The sequence below is a fragment of the Setaria viridis genome, chromosome 7 (genome assembly GCF_005286985.2).
Source record: "Setaria viridis chromosome 7, Setaria_viridis_v4.0, whole genome shotgun sequence".
NCBI classification, from domain to species: domain Eukaryota; kingdom Viridiplantae; phylum Streptophyta; class Magnoliopsida; order Poales; family Poaceae; genus Setaria; species Setaria viridis.
Window position 1 is genome coordinate 11,423,237 of NC_048269.2, and position 23,101 is coordinate 11,446,337.

The 23,101-nt window shown below is 47.4% G+C and overlaps 3 protein-coding genes across 3 annotated transcripts; all 3 read right to left on the bottom strand.

The window, feature by feature from the left end:
• Positions 1 to 1,120: 1,120 nt before the first annotated feature.
• On the bottom strand, positions 1,121 to 2,950 carry LOC117864587 (F-box/LRR-repeat protein 13). Its single transcript, XM_072295265.1, is given in 4 exon segments — positions 1,121 to 1,510; positions 1,610 to 1,720; positions 1,723 to 1,758; positions 1,898 to 2,950. Coding segments are annotated over 4 exon segments (1,590 nt in total).
• Positions 2,951 to 6,219: 3,269 nt separating this feature from the next.
• Positions 6,220 to 7,956, bottom strand: LOC117864588 (FBD-associated F-box protein At4g13985). The gene is made up of 3 exons (XM_034748716.2): positions 6,913 to 7,956; positions 6,688 to 6,831; positions 6,220 to 6,594 (listed from the first exon to the last, which is right to left on the bottom strand). The coding sequence occupies exons 1-3, from the start codon at positions 7,948 to 7,950 to the stop codon at positions 6,220 to 6,222; spliced, it is 1,557 nt and encodes a 518-aa protein (XP_034604607.1). The 5' UTR covers positions 7,951 to 7,956.
• Positions 7,957 to 11,003: 3,047 nt separating this feature from the next.
• Positions 11,004 to 13,283, bottom strand: LOC117865362 (putative F-box/FBD/LRR-repeat protein At5g22670). The gene is made up of 4 exons (XM_034749546.2): positions 12,203 to 13,283; positions 11,938 to 12,081; positions 11,530 to 11,824; positions 11,004 to 11,026 (listed from the first exon to the last, which is right to left on the bottom strand). The coding sequence occupies exons 1-4, from the start codon at positions 13,235 to 13,237 to the stop codon at positions 11,004 to 11,006; spliced, it is 1,497 nt and encodes a 498-aa protein (XP_034605437.2). The 5' UTR covers positions 13,238 to 13,283.
• Between the last annotated feature and the right edge of the window lie 9,818 nt (positions 13,284 to 23,101).

Genomic DNA, 23,101 nt, shown 5'->3' on the forward strand with positions numbered 1-23,101 from the left:
GTAGGACAATAGCCAGAATATTTGCCTAGATATTTGTTAGTCATGTCAGCATCAGGACACAGTTTAGCAAGCACCAGTTACGTAATAATGAAACATCATGAACATGATGCTCCAGATTGCAAAAGAAATCACATGAAGTGGAGATCAGTAGATTGTAGTGGCCATAAAGAAGGGAGTCAGAGCATTTATCTAAGAGTAAAAGAAATTTGCATGTACAACAGTACAACAAAGTACAACATATTGAACTAAACATGCTACTACAGCAAGAGTAATCTCAAATTTCAGAGGACACATGCCAAATCTAAACTCAATCTTGAACTTAGATATTAGGATTCTTGAACAGAACACTAACCAGTCCTTGAGAAATAGAAAAGTAACCAGTCCTTGAGAAATTAAGCTAGGAAGATGAAATGTAGAAACCTTCACGAATATGCAAATTTGCAAAAAGGGTCACATCAGGATTCTTGTTTAACAGTAGGCTCTGTTGTTGACTGAATTCTGTACATGCCAAGTCAACTTTCACGCTACCCAATTTTCTAACTTTTAACTCATGAGGCTAATTAGGCATGTGAACCAAGAGACCTACCTAATTTTCAAAAAGGCACAAGACAGCTATCTAACAACAAAAAAAATTACTATAGCAGAAGTTTAACCACTTAACCAATTCCAGAAAAATTAAGCTAATATGGCGAAATGTATTGGACACAGCTGAAATCAGAAAGACCATAGACAACTCTGATGATAATTTGCTTTCAAGATGTGCATAGGAGGCACTAGAAAAGTACCAGATGACCAGATATTTCGTGAAATTACTAAAAGAAATTAAATGGGCAACACAGTAAACAGAATATAAATTAGCTTAGATATCTCTATTTTTCACCAGCATCAAGACATTTAGCAGAAACTGTGTAATACCATCAAAGAGATCACATGAAGTCTGAAAACAGCATTTGTCAAAGTAACAATAGCCGTTTGCTACTAGCTTTCAATATTTAAAGAGAACGATGCCGGAATTGCTAGTAGAACCAAGAACATGGCCAAACCTAGGAAATGAGAAAAAACTTAAAAGACAAGGATCCAAACAGTACCTTGCATGGGGATACTGACAAAGAACGCTGGTCTACTCTGGAGACAAATGCTCCACGGGTGCAAAAGGGTCGGTACAAGAGAAATCAGAGCCTCTTTGAAAGTCCCAAAGGCAACTACTTTCAGAAAATGCACTCTCACAGACTAGCAGTGAACAGTGCTTATTTGCCCTTTTCCCAGCAAACAGGGCCTTCAGTTTGGACGTTGCCATTGAACTAAAACACCCTTTGCCAAACACAATCAGCAGCCTGTTCAGCATCTGTGCACTCTCGATGAAGAACTTTAGGAAGGCAAGCTCACTCCGCTCCCCTCGGAAATCATTTAATACAATCATATTGATGTGCGTATGGATGCATTCGATGGGACCAGACTCCTGCCAGAACTTGATACTGAGCCTCCCAGTTGATTCATGAGTTTTCTGCGACTGCACATCAGTTCAATCACTTAATAACACAGCAGGTTCCGTAATACTAATAGATGCACTAATCAATGCTAAATGAAATGATCAGAGTCCGAGCCTCACATGAATATGCAGCTTCTCAATGTTGGGAAAGCATCTGAGGAAGCTAGGCAGCATCTTGACATCACTGCGGACCTCAAATCGCACATTTACATCCAGGATCTTGACAGTTGGGCCGGGACCATAGTTCTTGGGTTCACCACTGTCCCAGCCTGCAATGCCAACCAATTCAATACACGCAACACAACACAGTTAAATGGGAGAAAAGGATAGCGTTGGCATAGATTACTTGTGCAAGGTGTCGAATTGAACAAACTGGGAGAACAAAGAGGGCAGATGCAATGCAAGCACCTTGATGGTGGTGTTGCCGACTTGTAGCTCATGCATTGCCGGGTCCAAGCGTCCCAACAAGCGCAACGCCGGAGCACAGACAATCTTGATCCTGCACCACGGGACTTCGATAGGCACAAACCGCACGAAGAGCCGCTCGAGACGTGGGGCGTCCACCACCACGATGCTCTCCACATTGGACGCATGCATCTGCACACACCGGAGGCTGCGGCTGACAAGGCGGAGACGCAGTGGGGGAAGCATGTGGCTTTCGAAGCAGAGGATCTCCAGCACGGGGCTCCTGGCGAGGACTAAGTCCATGTCGTGATTGTCGATTACAACGTCGCAGAGGCCGAGCTCGCGGAGGTGAGGGAAAGCGGCGCCGCGCGGGAGGCCTGCTGTGTCGGGGAACTTCCAGAAGCCGAGGTAGAGGCGAGTGAGTGCGGCCATGCTGAAGAAGGCGGTGGGGACGGGCAGGTCGACCGCGAGCGGCCACGGGCGGTTGATAAGGAAGAGCTCCTGGACGCCCTTGACGGCGAGGTGCTGGAGCCAGCGCGCGACCTGGCCGCGCTCCTCGTCCATGTAGCAGCTGGCGAGGCGGACCCAGCGGAAAGGGCCCGGGTGCGCGTCGAGGACGCAGGAGAGGGCGGTGGCGACGGCGCGGGAGTCGGCGTGTTCGAGGTAGATGTTGGGGATCTCGTCGTCGGGAGCGGCGCCGTCCGGGAGGAGGTGGTTATCGAGGAGGACGAGCGGGGCGGCGCGCCAGAGCGGGCGCCAGCGGCGGGAGAGCGCGGCGGTGCGCGCGGCGTCCTTGACCGGGAGGCGCGAGACGATGTCGCGGAGGAGCGCGTCGGGGAGCCCGCTGACGCGGTCGATCCCGTCTCCGGGATCCAGTTGGGCGGAGAGGCGAGCGGCGGCGGCGGCGGCGACGGGCGGGGCGGGGAGCGCGTTGTGGATGTGGGCGAGCACGAAGCCGAACTGCGGCTCCAGCTCCTGTGGGTCCTGGCCGTGGATGCGAGCGATGGACCTCGCGCGGTCCAGGGTGATCGGCGGCGCCTGGTCGTGGAGGGCCATGGCCGCCGCCGCGTGGGGAGAAGGGTTTTGCTTGTTTGGAAGCGTCGAGGCGAGTGGCTCTGTTTTGTCTTAGCGGGGCCACTGGTCAGTCTCTGTCACACCTGTTTCTTCCACCGTACTTATCGCTGGTTAATCACACTAGATAATGGCGTAGACGCGTAATATTTGTTATAATTTTGTCTTTTCTACATTTATAATCTACGTTTATAATTTTTACAATGGATAAACATACACTATATCTAAATGCATAGTTAAAATTACAAATATAGAAAAAACTAAAATGACCTACAACTTGGACGGGGAAGTAGAGTTTTATTCCTCTTTTAGTGACTAAAGTTTTGCATCATCAGTTGTCAAAGACTTGCTGCGATCTAGGATTATGGGCATCAAGTTTCATTCTTGTTTACTGTTTGTCAACACAAGACTACGCGCAGCTTCACATGATGTGCTTCATTTGCAAAAAAAATTTCTTCTTCTCACATATGTGCCTGCCAGAGTGATTTAGCTCTGTTTTGGTTTTGACCAACTGCGGAAGCGGCCGCAAGGCAAATGAAGGAAAGCGGCCAAGTTTTGCAGCTATTCAGCCTCGCAAGTTCAAGTTGGGACTGGGAGAGTGACCTGTTGGCATGTTTGTTTGCAGTTTGGAACACACAGCCTACTGTTGCATGGTGTTGACAATTGCCTCTATTGGTTGCAGGACAATTCCGTTGTCTGGCTCTCGATCAGTGCCATCAGCCAAAAGCTATGGAATCAACCACAGGAGAGTGCATAGGTAGCATGTCAATTTCAGTTCATGAATGGGCCCTCGGTACAGCTCCATGCATTATCCATGGAGGCTAGCGCCCGCGCAGGAACCATGGGCAAAATCAACACTATAATTTGTTTCAGATAGCAGGACCCTGAAACTGCAATTAAGCAGTAATGCACTAATGTGCCATTGTGAATACTGTCCATCACTTCGAAAATAAGCATGCGCTGCACTACAGATAGCACACGAGAGAAACAGTATGACACGAGCACAACGTGAGAATACCAGAGTAAAAAACAACTATTGCAAGAAAAACAAGCAATTGCTTACTGATTTATCATGCCATACGTATTGCCAAGGATGCAACATCTCCAGGGGCGAAGCCAGACGAAAACGTCACTGGGGTCATTCTTGTTTCACACCGGGGTCTTTGCTTTTAAAAAACAATCTTGAACAGTGATTTTCATTGGTTTTACACAAATCCATTGGGGTCTGCTGACCCCGACAGCAAAGGCCAGCTCCGCCCCTGAACATCTCTCGTCTCATTTCAGTTGGTCAAGGATGCAAGCCTAAAATGGAACTATGCATCCATGCCAGAACCATCATCAAACTGACTTGTGGAAACTGTGCATCTGAATTTGATCATATGACAGATTATGGATTTGATCATAATCGACTTGCAATCAAGATATACACATATATATAATATAACCAATCCTGATGCACGGTATCTAAAAAAGTGAAAACCTATTCACAAGGAACAAGCACACGCGGAGGACATTGGTATTAACGAACCAAAGTTGAACAGGTGCATGCACGAAGAAACAGGAAAAGCCTTGCAAAGCTCACTCGTAATGATTGACTTGCTTTATCTGCGCGTGATTATGTGCAATGCACAATCTTCAAGCAACAGAGAGTACTGCCAGATGAAACACAAAGCATGCTGCAGAAAATTGATGAGACAGCAAGCAGAGCTAAGGTATACCTCCAGGCATACAGACTGATCTTGAGCGAAATTTCAATAACTACTATCACCAATGCCAGGCCACAGCTAACAAAAGAGGTAATATAGGATGCAAGCATAATAGTCCCTATGGGGCTGTCACCCGTAAAACAGAGAATTACTTGATCAACGATTGTCATTTGCATGACAGGTGGTACACTTATCTGCAACGCTACTTCAAGCTATCCATGCTAGAATGACAATAAAAGGCATGCATAAACTCCTGGTTCTAATCTATGGCATTGCCGTGTATGTAAATACTGCAACAGAACATGGCCAAAGAAATTAAGCTTGGATGACAAAATATGTTATATGAGCGTCTCACATATATATTTTGTGCTTCTTCCAACATCAAGGTTTGCACATGCTTGAAGAGAGTTCATACAGCATGCACTACATGCTTAATACTGCTTGCTAGTATATGAACACCACGAGGAAACAGTACAGCATGGTGAAAGTTTGAACAGAAGTGCAATACAAACAAGAATATGATGGTACAAAAAATAGCTTTATCCATGATAAAAACATTTCTACCAGATTATGTAACATAATGGAAATGATGGTACAAAAGATAGCTTTGTGCATGATAAAAAAATTTCTACCAGATTATGTAACATAAATGGATAAAATTAAACCTTGAATAATTGGTGTCAACCATCACTAGTCCATGTCGCACAGTTCCATGCAAAGCTCTTTCCAAATATGCAGACAGGAGCTGAGAAGAGATGTATTCAATTTACAGTTATTCTAGGATGCCAAATTAGTCAAGCATTACTCCCTCTGTTTCTTTTTATTGGGCATATTCGGATTTGGAAAAAAGTCAAACTTCATAACTTTTGACTAAAGATTAGTCAAATTATATGAAGCTAGTATATGAAAGTTATATTAATAAACTCGTATTGCACAAATCTTTTAATATGACATTGAGTTTGTAGCAATTAATGATAAACTATAAGCAAAATTGATGGCCAAAGTATACTTCTGCAGACTTTTAAATCCTAGTACACTTTGTAAAAAGAAATGGAGTAGGAACTATATATTCACCAAAATGCACGCCTAAATTAATCAATGATGCATTTCATAAAAGTTGGATGGTCATAGAAAGCTTTGGTGATCAATGCATTATATCATTCAGGATGCACAGTCTGATCCCTAAAAAGTGATGAATGCTGCGACAGTAAATTGAAAGGCATTTCCAATTAATGTTAACCAGGCATAAAGATAGATATCTAGCTAAAATTACCAAATCTCAGGCCGCAAGTAGCCAAAGCAGTGATAACATAGTGTAGTCATAGTCTAGACAACAATTACATGGATAACAAATTCGTATTCATGGAAAGCTAGTACTAATAACTTCAGCTACTAAACCTGACAATCCCAGTGGGACCAACAAAGATTCATAAAATGCATGCCTACAATCTAGAACATTGCCATCTAGGTGGAACTGCAACAGAACACTAACCACTTCCAGAGAGATTGAGTTTGGATGATGATGTATTTTGTATAACACCTTGGACTTCAGTGGTATGCAAAAGGATCACTAACAGAAAAATCACACCCTTTTCTGAAGTTCCAAAGCCCACCCCCTTCAGGACCTGAACCCTCGTAGACAAACACTGAACAGTTACTAGCCCAATTATCAGGAGTCAGACTACGCACTTTGGAAATCGCCTCACCAATGGATGTGAAACTTCCTTTGGCTGATACAATTACTGCTTTCTTCAGAGCCTGGGCACTCTGGAAGACAAACTTGAGGAAAGCAACCTCACTTCGCACACCTTGGAACTCACGGAAAGTCATCGCCTTGATGCAAGACCTGATGCTCTCGATGTGACCAACCTCCTGCCAGAACTTGAGGTTGAGCTTGCCAGTGACTTCATCAGTTCTTGCAGACTGCAAATTGAACAAGTCAGCCATCAAGCAGTAGCAACAGCAGTGTGGACAACGGGACATATTATGCTACTATGTCATGAAGCAAATCAATACCATAATGTGCAGCGTCTCAACATTGGGAAAGCATTTGAGGAAGATGGGCAACATCTTGACATCATTGCGGACTCCAAAACGCACATGTAAGCCCAGGATCTTCACGCTAGGGGCCATGGTGCTTGGGCTTGCCCTTACACCAGCCTGGCATATTGATCATCTTGACATGCTATCAAACTCAAATTGAACCAGTAGAAAGATCAGAGAGGTGGGAATTATACGTACAGTGATGACAGTGTTGCGGATCTCCAGCATGTGAATTCCAGGCTCCAAGTATCCCAGTAAGCTCAGCTTGGGAGCATTGCCGATCTTGACCCTGATGCAAGAGCCCCCGCGCGTCATGGATCCCCACACTAAGAGTCGCTCGAGGTTTGGGGTGTCCACCACGGCGATACTCTCCACATAGCACATGCAGATTTGCACACACCGGATGTGCTGGCCGACAAGGCGGAGGCGAACCCCGTTCTTGCTCCCCTGTATGCCCAGCGTCTCCAGGGCGGGGCTCCCGGCGAGGACGAAGTCCAGGTCGCGGTTCTCGATGAGGACGGCGCTGAGGACGAGGTCGCGGAGGTGCGGAAACGTGGCTTCGGCGCCGGCGCCGCGCCGGAGGCCGGACGTGTCCGGGAACTTCCAGATGCCGAGGTAGAGGCGGGTGAGGGTGGAGATGCCGAAGAGCGCGGCCGGGAGCGGCACCTCGAGCGGCCACGGGCGGTTGACGAGGACAAGCTCGCTGACGCCCTTGTCGATGAGAGTCTGGATCCAGCGCGCGAGCTGCCGTTGGTGCGCGTCCATGTAACCGCATACGAGGTGGACGGAGCGGAAGGGGCCCGGGTGCGCGGCGAGGACGCGGGTGACCGCCGGGACGAGGCCCGGGGTGTCGGCGCGCACGGGCTGGCGGCGGCCCTCGATGGCGCCGGGGATGAGGTGGGCGTCGGCGAAGACGAGCGGCGAGCAGCGCCAGACGGGGCGCCAGCGGCGGGAGATCGCGGCGGTGCGCATGGCGTCCTTGACGGGGAGGCGGGAGACGATGTCGCGGAGGAGCGCGAAGGGGAGGTGGCTGATGCGGTCGACGACATCGGAGGGGGCGCGGAGGGCGGAGAGGCGGGAGGCAGCCGAGACGGGCGGGGCGGGGAGCGAGGTGTAGAGGTAGTAGAGGATCATCTGCGTGCTCTGCTCCATCTCGTGCGGGTCAAAGCCCTTGCGCCGCATGTCGGCCGCCGTGCGGTCGTCGATGTGGACGAACTCCTGGTTCTGGTTGGCCATGGCCGCCGCCGCCGCCGCCCGAGACGACGAGGGTTTTGTGTGGGGATTCGAGCGGCGATTGCCGAATGGGGGTGTGGGGTGGTGTAGAGAAGCGTGTGTGAATGTGATGCTATGCTGGCTGGTTGGGCCAAGTGTCCGAAGAAGGTTTTTCACGGGCCCAATAATCAGTCGCAATGTTTTATCATTTTTCGATTGTATTTGTGCTATTGCCGGACACTACCACTGACTCAGGACATCTGGTTGGCCGGAGTCATTCAGGACCTCTTGATTTGCTCCAAGATTTGAGCTCCACAACAATTTTGGTTTAGAGGGGGGCCCCTTGGAGGGGGGGATGGAAGGCAGCGAGATGCCATCCGCTATGCTAGCTGATGATTAGCGGCGTGCAAAGTTGGTAGTGGGCTAGTGGCAATGATAAGAATAAACCAGGTAGTGTGGTTGCATTTGGCACTGATTACTCCAATTCCATTGACGACGATGAGGAAGGAGGATTGAACAAGTGGAAGAATGGTGGAAGGGTACGATGGAGGCAAGAAAGCAGGGGGAACAACGAGGGCGATAGTTCATAGGTTGACATCGATAGTGCTGGTTGTGACATGGAGGGAAGATGTCGGAGTGAGAGAAGTAAATGAAAAGGTTGGCATCCAAGAAGTACACATGATAGTTGGTAGACTACATCTTCTAAGAACGAAAATTAGTTTTATAGCATCCAAAGATCACCACTTCCATAAAATACCATTGAAAAACATCCAGACTTCCATAAAATACCATTAAAAAACATCCAGTTAACTGAAAGGTAACAAAGTGGTACTTTACAGGATGGATCGATACTTTAAGTGGTATTTTACATAACGATGATCTTTCAATGGTATTTTCCGGAAGGAAGTGGTGATCTCTTAGTATTATAGAACTAAATTTTCGAACAATAAGTTAATTGTGAGGATGGAAATACCTCCTAAGCTGTAGGCTTTGAACATAGAAGGTGATGCATGCAATTAGTGACGATCAGTTTAGATAGGAGAAAGCATTAGTTTCACAAAGGAAAAAAAATAGTAACACTATAGCAATAGTCAATGACTGTATCCACTTACAATTAGATGAAGTTTATGGTGGTGGTGTCGACATGACCACACTCTAGAGTCGGATTCTCTACATATTTACACTGAAATTTGGCCTTGAAAAATTATAAGCGTTTTGTGAAAAATGAGGTTCGAACATGGAGGGTGTTAATTCCAGTCTGCCAGATTTTTCCTCTCAGCAAAGCGTTTTACTTGGACGTTACGCCGTAAGAAATGATTACAGAGAAGAGCGAAGACTCTGTTTCTGTACTCTGTTTATCACTACTAGCAGCAGGGTAGCCCCTGCCATCGCATGATAGCAGACAAGCACCGAGAAGAACATAGTACAACACGAGAACCAGAGCCCAGAGCCACTTTGCGCAAGAGAAACAGATCAATCTTTGGTGTTCGTTCCTTACATCGTTGGCCAAGGATGTCGCATTTCACATGGTTTGGTCAAGGAAGCAAATGAAACAATGGAACTGAAGCTTTCAACACCACAATTCATGCCAAAACAATAAAAATGTGCATAGAAACAGCACATCTTTTCCAGGAAAACAAAACCACATGAAGACCATATCATAGATTACAGCTTTGATCATAATCGACTTGCAATTAGGATATGAGCCTAATCAATCATGATACACAAGACCTGTAAACAAGAAAATCTACTGCTACATGAAACAACATGCCAAGGAAATTACTAAGCCAGATGTTTAGCAGTTGGTATATTATGATGTAATATCACCACTATGCAGATGCTAACAAAATAAGGTGAGTACATGTGCAATAGATTATAGTTGCCATATAGAAAAAAAATATCCAAGAGTAACAATAGTAGTTTGCACGAATAACAATAGACCAGTAGTACTAACTTCAAAACATGAAGCTTGAGTTATCCAATTTTCAAACATGCCAAAAGAAAATCTGAGACAGTGCCTTGCCTGTACAATTATATCCACATACTGGATACTGAAACACTAACCAGTAACAGAGAAATTAAGGGCCTGTTCGCTTCAGCTTATAAGCCGGCTGAAAAGCTGAAACGGCTGATTTGTTGTGAGAGAAAAATACTGTTTGGTGGCTGATAAGCCGGTTGAATAAGCTACAATCATGAACTGTACAGGAAGGATATATATTACTATTTCACAGTTGAAGAAATCAGAATGGACACACGCAGACATTCAAAGAGTACCAGATGAACAAATACTTCCGAGAAAATACTAAAAGAAATGGGCATGGGCAATGCAGTAAGCAATGAAGTATGCTGCCAGATTAACAAACATTCCATGGCAAATACTAAACTAAACCAGCAACACAGTAAGGTGAATGTGAACTGATCTAGAAACTGGCAATATTTCATGTGCATCAAATTTCACTTTTGTAAATAGAAGAAACCATAAAACATTATATGATCAACAACAGCTTTGACCATTATCAACTTGCGAGATATGTGCATGGTCAATCAGGATACACATTCTCTAAAAAAGAAAAATATACTGCCCGATGGAACAAGAACATGCTAAGGGCATTGGTAAGACAGAAGCAATTTACCTTGTCATCTCAAAATTTATGCCTGATTAAGCAACCAAAGTTGCACACGCACATTTCAATGTAGAAGAAACTGGAAAGGCCGTAGAAAGATTTCTGATAAGGATTAAATTACTATACTTGTGCAGTTGTGCATGACCATTCAAGCAAAATGTATTGCCAGGTGCCAGCTGCCACATTGGAACAAAAGGCTTGCTGAAAAAGGAAACTGATGATACAGCAAGTAGTAGCTAAGAATGATAGATGATTTCTCGAGCACGAAGGCATGATAGCTGATGCTCAGCAGAATTTCTATGACTGGTATACCAATTTAAGGTGCAGGCCACTGCTAGCGAAATAAGTGATATGAGATGCTGACAGCATAATCCATAGTGTTGTCACCAAAAAATACAGAAATTACTTGAGCAACAATTTTCATTAGCATAACAGGTATTCTGTTTGTGCACTTCAAATAAGTAGTTCAGAAAAAACTGCATAAAAAACATGACAGCAATCTATCAGACTATCACATTACCTTGTATGCCATGGTTTGAGATGAACCAATCATTCCATGGAACACAGTACGCAAAACACAAGATATCTCAGCTTCTCACCAGCATCATCAAGCCAATTGGCAGAAAGAAAACTAAGTATAATGTAAAATGTTGATCATTGGGCCATGGCTAGCCAAAAGAAATCACATGAAATGCGGGCATAGTAAGTTATGGGTGTCATCCAGAAAACAGCATTTGTCCAAGTAGCAGTTATTTCCTTGGAGGATATTACTAGTAACATCAACACTCAAGCCCCTGAATTGCTAATAAGAACCTTGCTTAACCTTCAAAAGGGAATAACAGTGCCTTGCATCCAAATACCTAAACCGACCATTGATAAACTCCAAAGGAACTACACCCTATTAGCCCAAAAGGGTCATCAAAAGAGAAATCACAGCCTCTTTGGAGTTCCCAGCACCTACCACCTTCAGAAAACCTACTCTCACAGACCACCACTTTACAGCTATCATTGGCCCTTTTTCCAGCAAACAGGGCCTTCACTTTGGAATTCGCCTCATCCCTCGAACTGCAATACCCATTGGCATACACAACCACAAGCATCTTCAGCATCTGTGCACTCTCAACAAAGAACTTAAGGAAGGCAAGCTCATTCCGCTCCCCTCGGAAATCATAGAATGACAACATGTTGATGCTCGACAGGACGCATTTGATGGCACAAGATTCCTGCCAGAACTTGATGCCGAGCCTGCCAGTAGATTCCGTAGTTTTCTTGGACTGCAGATCAGTTAAACCAGTCAATAAAGCAAGCAAATTCACCTATACATGGCTTATGCCAGTAGGTGATGATGCAGATCAAATTTAATTCAAAAGACTGGAGTATGTCTCACATGGATATGCAGCACCTCGATGTTGGGAAAGCATCTGAGGATGCTGGGAAGCATCTTGGTATCATTGCGTACTCCAAATCGCACATTTACGTCCAGGGTCGTGACAGATGGGACCATGACACTTGGGTTCACCACTGTCCCAGCCTGCAATCCATCCCAATCAACACAGCACAATACCGTCAAGAGAAAACACATCGGCATCAAGTTTGCGTTCAATTAAACAATTGGAGGGATCAATAAGAGAAGAGATATGCAATCCAAGCACCTTGACGGTGGTGTTGCCGACCTGCAGCTCTTCATTTTCCAGCTCAATGCTTCCAAACATGCGCAGCGCGGGGGCATGCCCGATCTTGATCTTGAAGGACGAACTCTCATTTGTCCTTTTCCCCAGGAATAGCCGCTCGAGGCGCCGGGCGTCCACCACGGTGACGCTCTCCACACTGGAACTGTGGATCTGCATGCACCGGAGACTGTGGCTGACGATGCGGAGACGCAGAGGGGGTAGCATGTGGCCGTCGACGGAGAGGATCTCCAGCACGGGGCTCCTGGCGAGGACGAAGTCCATGTCGCGGCTGTCCATGACGATGCCGCAGAGGGCGAGCTCGCGGAGGCAGGGGAAGGCGGCGCCGCGCGGGAGAGCGGATGTGTCGGGGAACCTCCAGAAGCCGAGGTAGAGACGGGTGAGCGTGGCCATGCTGAAGAACGTGGCGGGGAGGTGCTTGTTGATCGCGAGCGGCCACGGGCGGTTGATGAGGAAGAGCTGCTCGATGCCCTTGACGGCGAAGATCTTGAGCCAGCGCTCGAGCTGGGCCCGGTCCTCCTCCATGTAGCAGCAGGTGAGGCGGACGCAGCGGAACGGGCCCGGGTGCGCGGCGAAGATGCAGGAGACGGTGGCGGCGACGGTGTTGGAGTGGGCGCGGTCGAGGTGGACGGGGATCTCGTCGTCGCCGGCCGGGAGGAGGTGGGTGTCGACGAGGACGAGCGGGGCGGCGCGCCAGATGGGCCTCCAGCGGCGGGAGAGCACGGCCGCGCGCGCGGCGTCCTTGATGGGGAGGCGGGAGACGATGTCGCAGAGGAGCTTGTCGGGGAGGAAGCTGAGGCGGTCGACGCCCCCGCCCTCGGCGTCGAAGAGGATGCAGAGGTCTCCGTCGGCGGAGACGGGCGGGGCGGGGAGCGCGTCGTGGATGGAGGAGAGCACGCGGTCGAAGAGCGCCTCCAGCTCCTGCGGGTCCATGCCTCCGCTGTCAGCTACACGCAGCACATCTTGGTGCATCGTGGAGGGCCGTGCCTGGCCGGCCATGGCCGCGCCGCCGCCGGCGGAAGGGGGAAAATGAGGAGACAAGGGGTTTGAGAGGAGGCGACCGGGAGCGGATGTGAGACGGCGAGTGCTTCTCTTTTGTTTTGTAGTGGAGGAAGTTAATGTCTGTCTTTTTTTAATCCTCCCCTTTCTATTCCCCGTCATATCAAATGTTTGATACTAATTAGAAGTATTAAATATAGACTAATTACAAAATTAATTACACAACCCCTTAGGCTAAATCGTGAGACGAATCTATTAAGTCTAATTAGTCCATGATTTGATAATATAGTGCTACAGTAACCATTCACTAATGATGGATTAATTAGACTTAATAGATTCATCTCGCGATTTAGCCTAGGGGTTCTGCAATTAGTTTTGTAATTAGCTTATATTTAGTCGTCCTAATTAGTATCCGAACATCCGATGTAACAGGACTAAAGTTTAGCCCCCTCCTCCCAAACGGGATCTGCTTGATAAATGCTACCATGCTCACAAATAAATTGTTACTACTTTTCATTTCATAATGTCGGTTTGGTTTTTGTTACATACGGAAGGCTCAAAAGTCAAGTAATTTTTTAAAAATTGGATCGAATTATTTATATCAAATGACTACAAATTTGATGTATTTAATATTAATAAAATACTATGCTAAGTTTATCAGATAAATTATGAAATAAAAGCAGCATTTTTTTCATTTCCAACCCAATATAAATGAAGAATACTAAGAAATAGCTTCAAGAGTGCTAAAAAAATTGAGTCCAAAAGGGTTTTGGGACCTTACAAAAAAATCGATAAGAGTAAAAAAAACACCCTGACCAAATAGTGTTGCCATGGTAACTTTAATTTTCTTTAGACAAAGAGAACGAACACCTTCCTCCTCAGCAAACACATCTCCTAGAGCCGCACGGCTCTAGGAGATGTGTTTGCTGAGGAGGAAGGTGTTCGTTCTCTTCCCTTCCTGATTGGTGGCTAGAGTACTGAGAGACAGAGAAGACAACGGGGAATCCGTTTTGAGAGTTCTCGGCAAGGATTGGGACATGAAAGGAAGGGGGGCTCATGGGGCCATGTCTTGCCCTCCGCCTCACCCGCTCCTCCATCTTCGATTCCATTTCTCTCTCCCATGATGGATCTTCCTCCATGCTCTCATTGAGTGCAAACTGTGCAAGCGGCGTATGGCATTGAAGAAGTCCCATGTGATTGGGAGTACGAGGGTGTGCCGCAAACTTGCTCCTGATGTCGTCAAAATTGGATACGCAAAAAAAACTAGGAGCTAGCTTGGGCAACTATTGGAGCGTGCCTCAGAATTTTGGAATGTGTGGGCACTCATAGCGATTCTCTAAGATCCTTTAATTTGCACTCTTAATCTTGTGCACAAGCCCAAAATGAATTACATTTGGAATCAAAGAAATCTATAATTTATATATAGAAATCTAAAATTTACATGCATGCCGTTGGAATTGTAGGATGAACTTCTCTGCCACTCCTAGCTTTTCATATTGTTTGCTATATTGTTGGAAAAATACCCTAAACTCTACTTTGGATTGTTGTAGGTCTTATCTGCACTAAAGATGCAATCAGGCATGTTGTGGGTCACGGGAGGATGATAGCTAGCCTCATCAAGCTAGCGATGTGAACTAGGTAGCTCTTTTTTTGTTGAAGGAAAACTGTGGGGGAATTCCCACAACGCTTCGCGTTAAAATTAAAAAGGAGATATTTACAGAGTTTATGAATACTTTCAACAGAGCGGACGGGACTAATTAAAATTAGAAAATTGTTTCTAGCCATTGTATAATTGGGGATCTAAACTCCTCTCTAACCCTGTGAAGTTGGAGAGAGGCCTGGTCCTTGAATCTCACTATCCAAAGCCTTAGCGTGGGATTGACTCCATTAAAGATGCTGCTATTCCTCACATTCCAAATTTTCCAGACAGCTATGATGAAAAGTTCCATGAAAAGAGTCATCTGTGAAGACTGTCTTGCATGGCTGATGATGTGTGTGTATGTCCTGTGAAATATCCCATGTGATACCTATCTTTTGCCAGCATTGTCTCGCAAATTGACAAGTGAAGAATAGATGCTCTATATCCTCTTCTTGGTTTTCCTAACACAGAACACAATTGCCATTTGATTGAATATTGAAGTTTCAACGTCTGAGCATATTCCTGGTGTTTAGCCGATCAACAACCAGCAGGCATGCGAAAAATTTCAACATCGGTGTGCACTTGGATTTCCATATTAGCTTGTATGTGGCAGGTACCTCCATGCGCTTGAAAGCCAGTCTATAAAGTTTGTTTGGTTTGTAAATTTGATTACCCCATGCATATGTCCATCGATCTTTTGCTTCACCACATCATATGGTCACTAGTAGAGAATTGGCCTTTAGTCCCGGTTGGTAAGGTGCAAATCTCCCGAAAATCCATCCGGGATAAACTAATCGGGACAAAATGGGGTCTTTTTGTCCCGGGTCACTCAACCGGGACAAAAGACCCCCCTTTTATCCCGGTTGGTAACGGGTCACCACGGCAGGCGCTGAAAAAAAAAGAAATCCCAGGCTCCCAGGAGGCCCCCCACACGCGCACGTCACAAGTCACAAGTCACGTGATTTTTCACGCAAAATATGCACGTGCGCGCTGCGTGGGATTCGAACCCACACAACCTCCAGCCTCGCGCGTAGCTTCCTTACCATCCCACCTACACAGCACATCTGACTATATAGGGGATGCAATCCTTTTGTATTAACTCGTAGGGGACCCTTTTATCCCGATTGGAAACACCAACCGAGATAAAAGACCCCCTTTTATCCCGGTTTGTATTACAAACCGGGATAAAAGGGTTCGAGAGATTTAGTCCTCTTTCAGCCACCCCGTTGGGGACCCTTTTATCCTGGTTGGTAACACCAACCGGGATAAAAGGATCGAGAGCCTTTTATCCCGGTTTGTAATACCAACCGGGATAAAAGACCCCCCTTTTATCCCGGTTAGTGTTTCAAACCAGGATAAAAGGGGGATCTTTTATCCCGATTGGTGTTTCAAACCGGGATAAAAGGCCTCTCAGGGTCTTCTTTTTCCACTAGCCTTTGCAACCGGGATAAAAGGTCCCGGTTGGTGAGCCCCCCACCAGTGACCAAGCTTTAGTCCCGGTTGGTGAACCTTTTGTCCCGGGCCAACTTTAAACCGGGACAAAATGGGGCGCATGGAAGGTGAATTCTCTACTAGTGGGTATCTGCATGATTTGTTCCTGCAACTCAATAAGATCCACAAGCGCCTGCATAGATAGTGAGAGGTTGAATACTGTTGCTAGATCATCAGCTTCCATAATGTCCTTGACAAAGGCTGTTGCATCAGAGGTAGAAGGAGAAAAGCATGGGGTTTTGCAGCGATACGACTGAGGGAGACCATAAATCACTCCAGAAATGTACTGTGGAACCATCACCTACTGTGCATTTCGCTATTCCTCTATAAATTGTGTTTAATCTCAGGATATCTTTCCATCAAAAAGAGCCAATCTCTCTACAGCTATGTGGAACTTTGTCACTGTAGTACTTAAACCATAGCAACTGAACCCATGGGATATCTGCCTTGGCACAGAACTTATGCAAGTGTTTTATTAGAAGGGCATCATTTTGTATCCTCAAGTTTATCACCTCAAGGCCTCCCTTTTCCTTAGGCTTTAGCACCATTGGCCATGCAACAAGGTTTCCTCCCTTCCTACTACTGTTATTTCCTCTCCAAATACACTGCTTTCTAGCTCTGTCAATGTTTTCTATGGCTCCTGAGGCAATCTTGAGTGTGCAAGTATGAAAGTAAAGATGAGCATGCTGATAGTCGCCTCTCTATTCTATCCATGATTGGACTCAAATCCTCAATCTTGGGTTTGGTGGTTCCCATTGGTAATCCCAAGTAGGTGAATGGCATGGTCCCTATATGACACCCAAAAGCAGTTGCAAGCCTTTCCATCTTTTCTTCCGACACATGAATTAGAACCATGATTGATTTGCGGAAGTTGACCTTGAGCCCAGTGGAGATTGCAAAAGTATCATCTACATATTGAATGATTGGAAAAAAAATGTAAACTAGGTAGCTCATTGGCGAGAGGTTGCACAAGGAGCAACAACTTCATGCTCTTTAACGACAACTTTGATTTCTTGTTATGAACTATTCTGTACTCCGATGAAGATTTGTCTGGACTTTGGACTGCCTCGCGGTGAATTGAGATTGGGAACTTTTTTGGCCTAGAGTTGTAGAGGGACCATCAGGTTGGTTAACTACAAGCAACAAATGGACATGATAACAAGTGAAAAGCTTGTGTTTTTCGTGAATAGATCAGAATTAAAATGACTAGTTCCCATATGTGGATGCCCCATCTACAAGATTTGTGCTAAATAAACATGCTTTGCCTTACAAACCCCATGTTCCGTGTGCTTGATGAACCTAACAAGAGCATGATCCTTAAGACTTAGCTACACAAATCTTGGTACTTTTGAAGAAATGGAGCCATTCATTTTTATCACTTCCCTATTAGCATCACTGAAAACGATTTTATTTTTTTGTTGACCAGGCCTTGTTATGATACTTTCTTGTTTAGTTTATTTATATTTAGGAGCCATGAATTTTGTATCTGCAAATTTGATGTAGACATAAAGTAGTTGCAGATAACAGGACTAGAGCAACGGCACCAAGTAAAGGAGTATCAACAGAGAATGATCAATACTCAATCATCACATAAATAGTACCCATCATCACTGCAATATATCTAAAAGTGGAACATAAAGGAATGTTAGTGTGCAACATGAAGAGAATCTTAACATACAAGAAGCCAAACCATACTATGGGGGTGTTTGGGAGGGGGGGTAAACCATTTTAGCTAGATTTTAGCCCTCTCCTCCCAAACACCAGGGCTAAAATGGAGGAGCTAAACTTTAGCCCCCCATAATCCATTAGCCCCTCCCAGGGGTGCTAAAATGGACTAAAGAGGCTAAAAGTGATCCCCTTATCCTAAATTCCACCCCTGCCCCTCTCTCTCCTCCCCGCACTCTCTCTCTCCCCACACGCCGTCTCCGCTCGGCCCCACCGTCCGTCTCACCAGCCCCGCCGCCTCCGTCGAGCCCCGCTGCCTCCGCCGCGACCCCGCTGCCCCACGCCTTCCGCCGTGACCCCGCTGGCCCGCCTCCGCCTCGCCTCGCCGGCCCCGCCACCACCTCCGCCGCCTCCGCCTCGCTCGCTCCGCCCGGAACCTTACTGCCGCCGCCGGATCGGAGCCCAGCCGGCCCCGTCACCGCCGCCGCTGCCGGATCCGAGCCTCCTCGAGGGTGAGCCTCGCGATGGCGCCTTGGGGAGGTCCTGACCGGTCCCCGCCTCCTCCGGCCGGATCCGCCCGCCCCTGTGGCCTCCGTCCGCCACCTCCTCCACGATGGCATGCGACGCCTGGCCAGAGTCCTCCACGGTGCGCATCACCTCGCCGTCGTCGCAGCGCTGGCCGACGTCGTCCGCAGATCTCGCAGGACGGCGTCTCTCTCTCTCTCCCCCCGCGAGGTCTCCGGCGCAGGCGCCCGCTCCCGCGGTGGCCGTTGGAGGGCGCCGCTGTGCGCCGTGGCGGCGGTCTTGTCCGCTGCACTGCTGCTCACCACCGTCGCGGCGCTGGCAGGCGTGTCGGAGAAGACCCTCTCGTCGGCAGTGCCCTCCCCATGCCCGCCGGCCCCCGCCGCAGCGCCGAGGCTGATGATCTCGTCCACGCGGATCTGGACGAAGTCCGCGTCGACGAGGCCGAGATCGCGAGCGCCAGCTGCACCTGGTAGTCCTCCTCCAACTCCAACGTCGGCATCGCCAAGCACTTCGAGATCCAGAGCGTTCGCGAGGAAGCCGCCGCAACAAGAGCGGGCGCGTCCGCCAGTAAGGACGATGCGCTCACGGGCATCGCATCCAGGGACGCGGATGTGGCCAGCGCCGACGACTTCTGGGGCAAGAATCTGGTGGGCTCGGAGCCCGCGGAGTGGTGGGCGTGCGACGGAGGGGCTGAGGAGGAGCGGGTGGCGATCCGGAGGGGCAGCTATGTAGGGGTAAAAGGGTCATTTGGCACAGCAGGTGCTAAACTTTAGCCTCCCTCCCAAACACCCCCAAAGGCTAAAGTTTAGCACTCTTATTGAGGGGGCTAAGTTTTAGCCCCCCTCCCTGTTATGAATCAACATAATAAATAGCACAACAGCTTCGTGCAACATAGACAACCAAGGCTGCTTGGTCTTTATGCTGGAGTAGTTGGTAAAGGATATGTTGCTTACTATTATACAAATTTGTTAAGGATACAAGCCATGCCATGGAGTCCATCATTATCACCATAATACACAGTCAGATTAATAAATCCAGCTCATTAGTGCTCGCACATCAGAACTTTGATTGTAATTAACTTGTAAAAAAATATTTTTTTGGAAGAAATCATGAATGTTTTGTTTAGGACTAGAATATGTGATACAACTAGAAAGATAAATCAGATGAATTGTAGATACAGTACATCATAGCTGCCATTCAGAAAACAGCATTTGTCTGAGTAATAATAGTAATTTGCATAAGTGATAGTAGTACAGACTTCACCAAATGAAGCTAATAATGCTAGCAGAAGCAACAGCCTGGTACAATTTTCAGAGCTAACAATCGGAAACACTTACTTCGAAAACAGAAACAATCCAAAAGAAGCAACATTCTGGCCAGTTCTAACGAATTTAAACTAGCACGATGAATACATAGGCAGCTTGGACTTCATTAGAATGCAAAAGGGTCACATCTCATGACTCTGGTTTAACAGTAAAATAAATGAACCATAAAGACCATAGGCAGCCTTAGTGAAAAATGCCTTTTGAATAAATTATCCTGCCAGACGAAACATAGATTTCATGGAAATTGCTAAAATAAGACAGTAACATGTAAAACAGTAATAACAAAAGTCGGAACTATCTCATACATCTTGATGTTCAGACCAGTACCAAACCATTATGGCGGACTCATGCTACATAATTAACTTATCAGACGCATCAAGGCATGCGTGAAGCATATAGCAGGAACCAGAAACAACATTTGTCCAAGTAACTAGCCATTTGCATATAGCATAGCACTAGTAGCTTCAACATGCAAACCTAATAATGATAACAAATCCCTAGTAGAACCAACAAGAACCTTGATTAAACTTCAAAAAGGAAAAACAAAGAAATTCCATAGCGATCCAGGACAGTGGCTTGCATGTAAACACTTAAACATACCAATGACCAACTCCAAAGGAACTACACTGGACGATCCCAAAAGGATCGCGACAAGAGAAATCAGAGCCTTTCTGGAAGTTCCAAAGGCCACCATCTGCCTGCATATTCTCACAGACCGCCAGTAAACAGTGATCATTGGCCCGTTTTCCTGCGAACAGAGCCTTAGTTTTGGAAGTCGCCTCATCCCTCGAACCAAAATACCCATTGGCATACACAATCATCAGCATCCTCAGCATCGGCGCACTCTCGATCACGAACTTGAGGAAGGCAATTTCATTCCGCTCACCTCGGAAATCATGGAATGCCATCACAGCGATGCGCGACAGGACGCATTTGATGGCACCAGACTCCTGCCAGAACTTGATATTGAGCCTGCCAGTGGATTCAGTAGTATTCTTGGACTGCACAGCAGTTAAATCAGTTAAGTAATGCTCAGGTTTACATGGTTTATGCTAGTACGGAGTTTATGCAAAACAAAGATAACTGAAATGATCGGATTCACAGTCTCACATGGATGTGCAATCTCTCGAGATTGGGAAAGCATCTGAGGATGATGAGCAGCATCTTGGCATCACTGCGGATTCCAAATCGCACATCCACGTCCAGGGTCTTGACAGATGTGATCGTGGCACTTGGATCCGCCCCTGTCCTAGCCTGCAATGCCACCCAATCCAATGCACAGAACACAAACACGGTTAAAGGGGGGGAAATGTTGAGATCATCATAGAAGGGATATGCAATGCAAGTACCTTGACGATGGTTCTGCCGATCTGAAGCTCATCCTTTCCCAGCTCGAAGTTTCCAAACAAGAGCAGCGCGGGGGCATGGGCAATCTTGATCCTGTTCTTCAAGCCCTCCGATTCATAAGTCCGCAGGAACAGCCGCTCGAGGCGCGGGGCGTCGACGACGGTGAGGCTGTCCAGCTTGCAGCTGTGGACTTGCAGGCAGCGCAGGCTGTTGCTGACGAGGCGGAGACGAAGTGGAAGAAAGAGGCCTTCAAAGCTGAGGATTTCCAGCACGGGGCTCCTGGACAGGACGAACTCGATGTCCCAGGCATCGATGTAGACGCTGCAGAGGCCGAGCTCGCGGAGGCGGGGGAAGGCTGCGCCGCGCAGGAGGCCGGTCGTGTCGGGGAACATCCAGAAGCCGAGGTAGAGGGTGGTGAGCTCGGCCATACTGAAGAGCGTGGCGGGGATGGGCGTTTTGGCCTCGAGCGGCCACGGGCGGTTGATGAGGAAGAGCTCCTTGACACCCTTGACGGCGAAGAGCTTGAGCCACCGCGCGAACGGGGCTCGATGCTCGTCCATGTAGCAGCAGGTGAGGCGGACGCAGCAGAAGGGGCCCGGGTGCGCGTCGAGGATGCGGGAGACAGCGGCGACCACGGCGCTGGAGCTGGCGCGGTCGAGGTGGTTGGGGATCACGTCATCGCCGCCCGGGAGCAGGTGGGTGTCGAGGAGGACGAGCGGCGTGGCGCGCCAGATGGGCCTCCAGCGGCGGGAGAGCACGGTCGTGCGCGCGGCCTCCTTGATGGGGAGGCGCGAGACGATGTTACCGAGGAGCGTGTCGGGGAGGAGGCTGAGGCGATCGATGCCCCCGCCGTCGTCGTCGAAGAGGATGCAGAGGTCGCCGTCGGCGGTGACGGGCGGGTCGGGGAGCGCGTGGTAGATGTAGGAGAGCACGCGGCCAAAGAGCGCCTCCATCTCTTGCGGGTCCTCGCCTCGGCGGCGGGAGTCCCTGTCCAAGGGGAATGGCGGTGTGAAGTTGGCCATGACCGCCTCCACCGCCGTCGCCGGAGGGGAAAGCGACAAAGAGAGGGTTCGGGGATTGCGATTTGGAAGGCGGCGAGCGGAGCGAGTGGGAGTCTGGGAGACAGCGCCGAGTGCTTCGCTTTTGTTTTGTAGCTGAGGCGAGCGCGAGTGACCTAGGGTTTGGGTTGGGCCGGCCAAGACGTCAAAGTGTCCGAAACCAATTGTTCACGGGCCCACTAGTCATTCGAGGTCACAAATTCAATTGTGGACAGTTTTTTCTTTCCACGCATCTCCGGGACGGGAGAGCCGCGAGCTCGGAAAGGTTTCCGTCAGGGATGGCGATGGGATTTTTACTCTGTTAGGGTACGAGGGTCAATTTTTGTACCCATGAGTTTGTTAATGGGTAAAAAATCAGACCCATTCGGTTTGCGGGTATGGGTTTGTGAATCTAAAATCTGAACCCATAAATACATAAACTTTTTAAGACCCGGTCATATACCACCAAATAAGTCCATATCCTTAGCTCGGGCTATCTTAATTTTGACGGCCAAAGTTCAACTCTTAGATATATGTGCTACTTTTTTTTTATCATGGTTGAATTGTTAAACATTGAACTTGGTAAGATCTATACTATGCCTGATTTATTAACTAAAGTGCTCTGTTAGTACGTGGTTTTCCTTACTATATTTCTATCAATTTACATCAATGTTGCATGCGTATATATTAAATTATGAATATATATGTACATATGATAATTGTTTTTAGTTGCTTGCTTTAGTACTGCGGGTATCCGTTAACCCAATGGGTACGGGTTTGGGCATAAAATTAAACCCGTGGCGGGTCATGGGTTTTTTAACGGGCGGGTTTTATA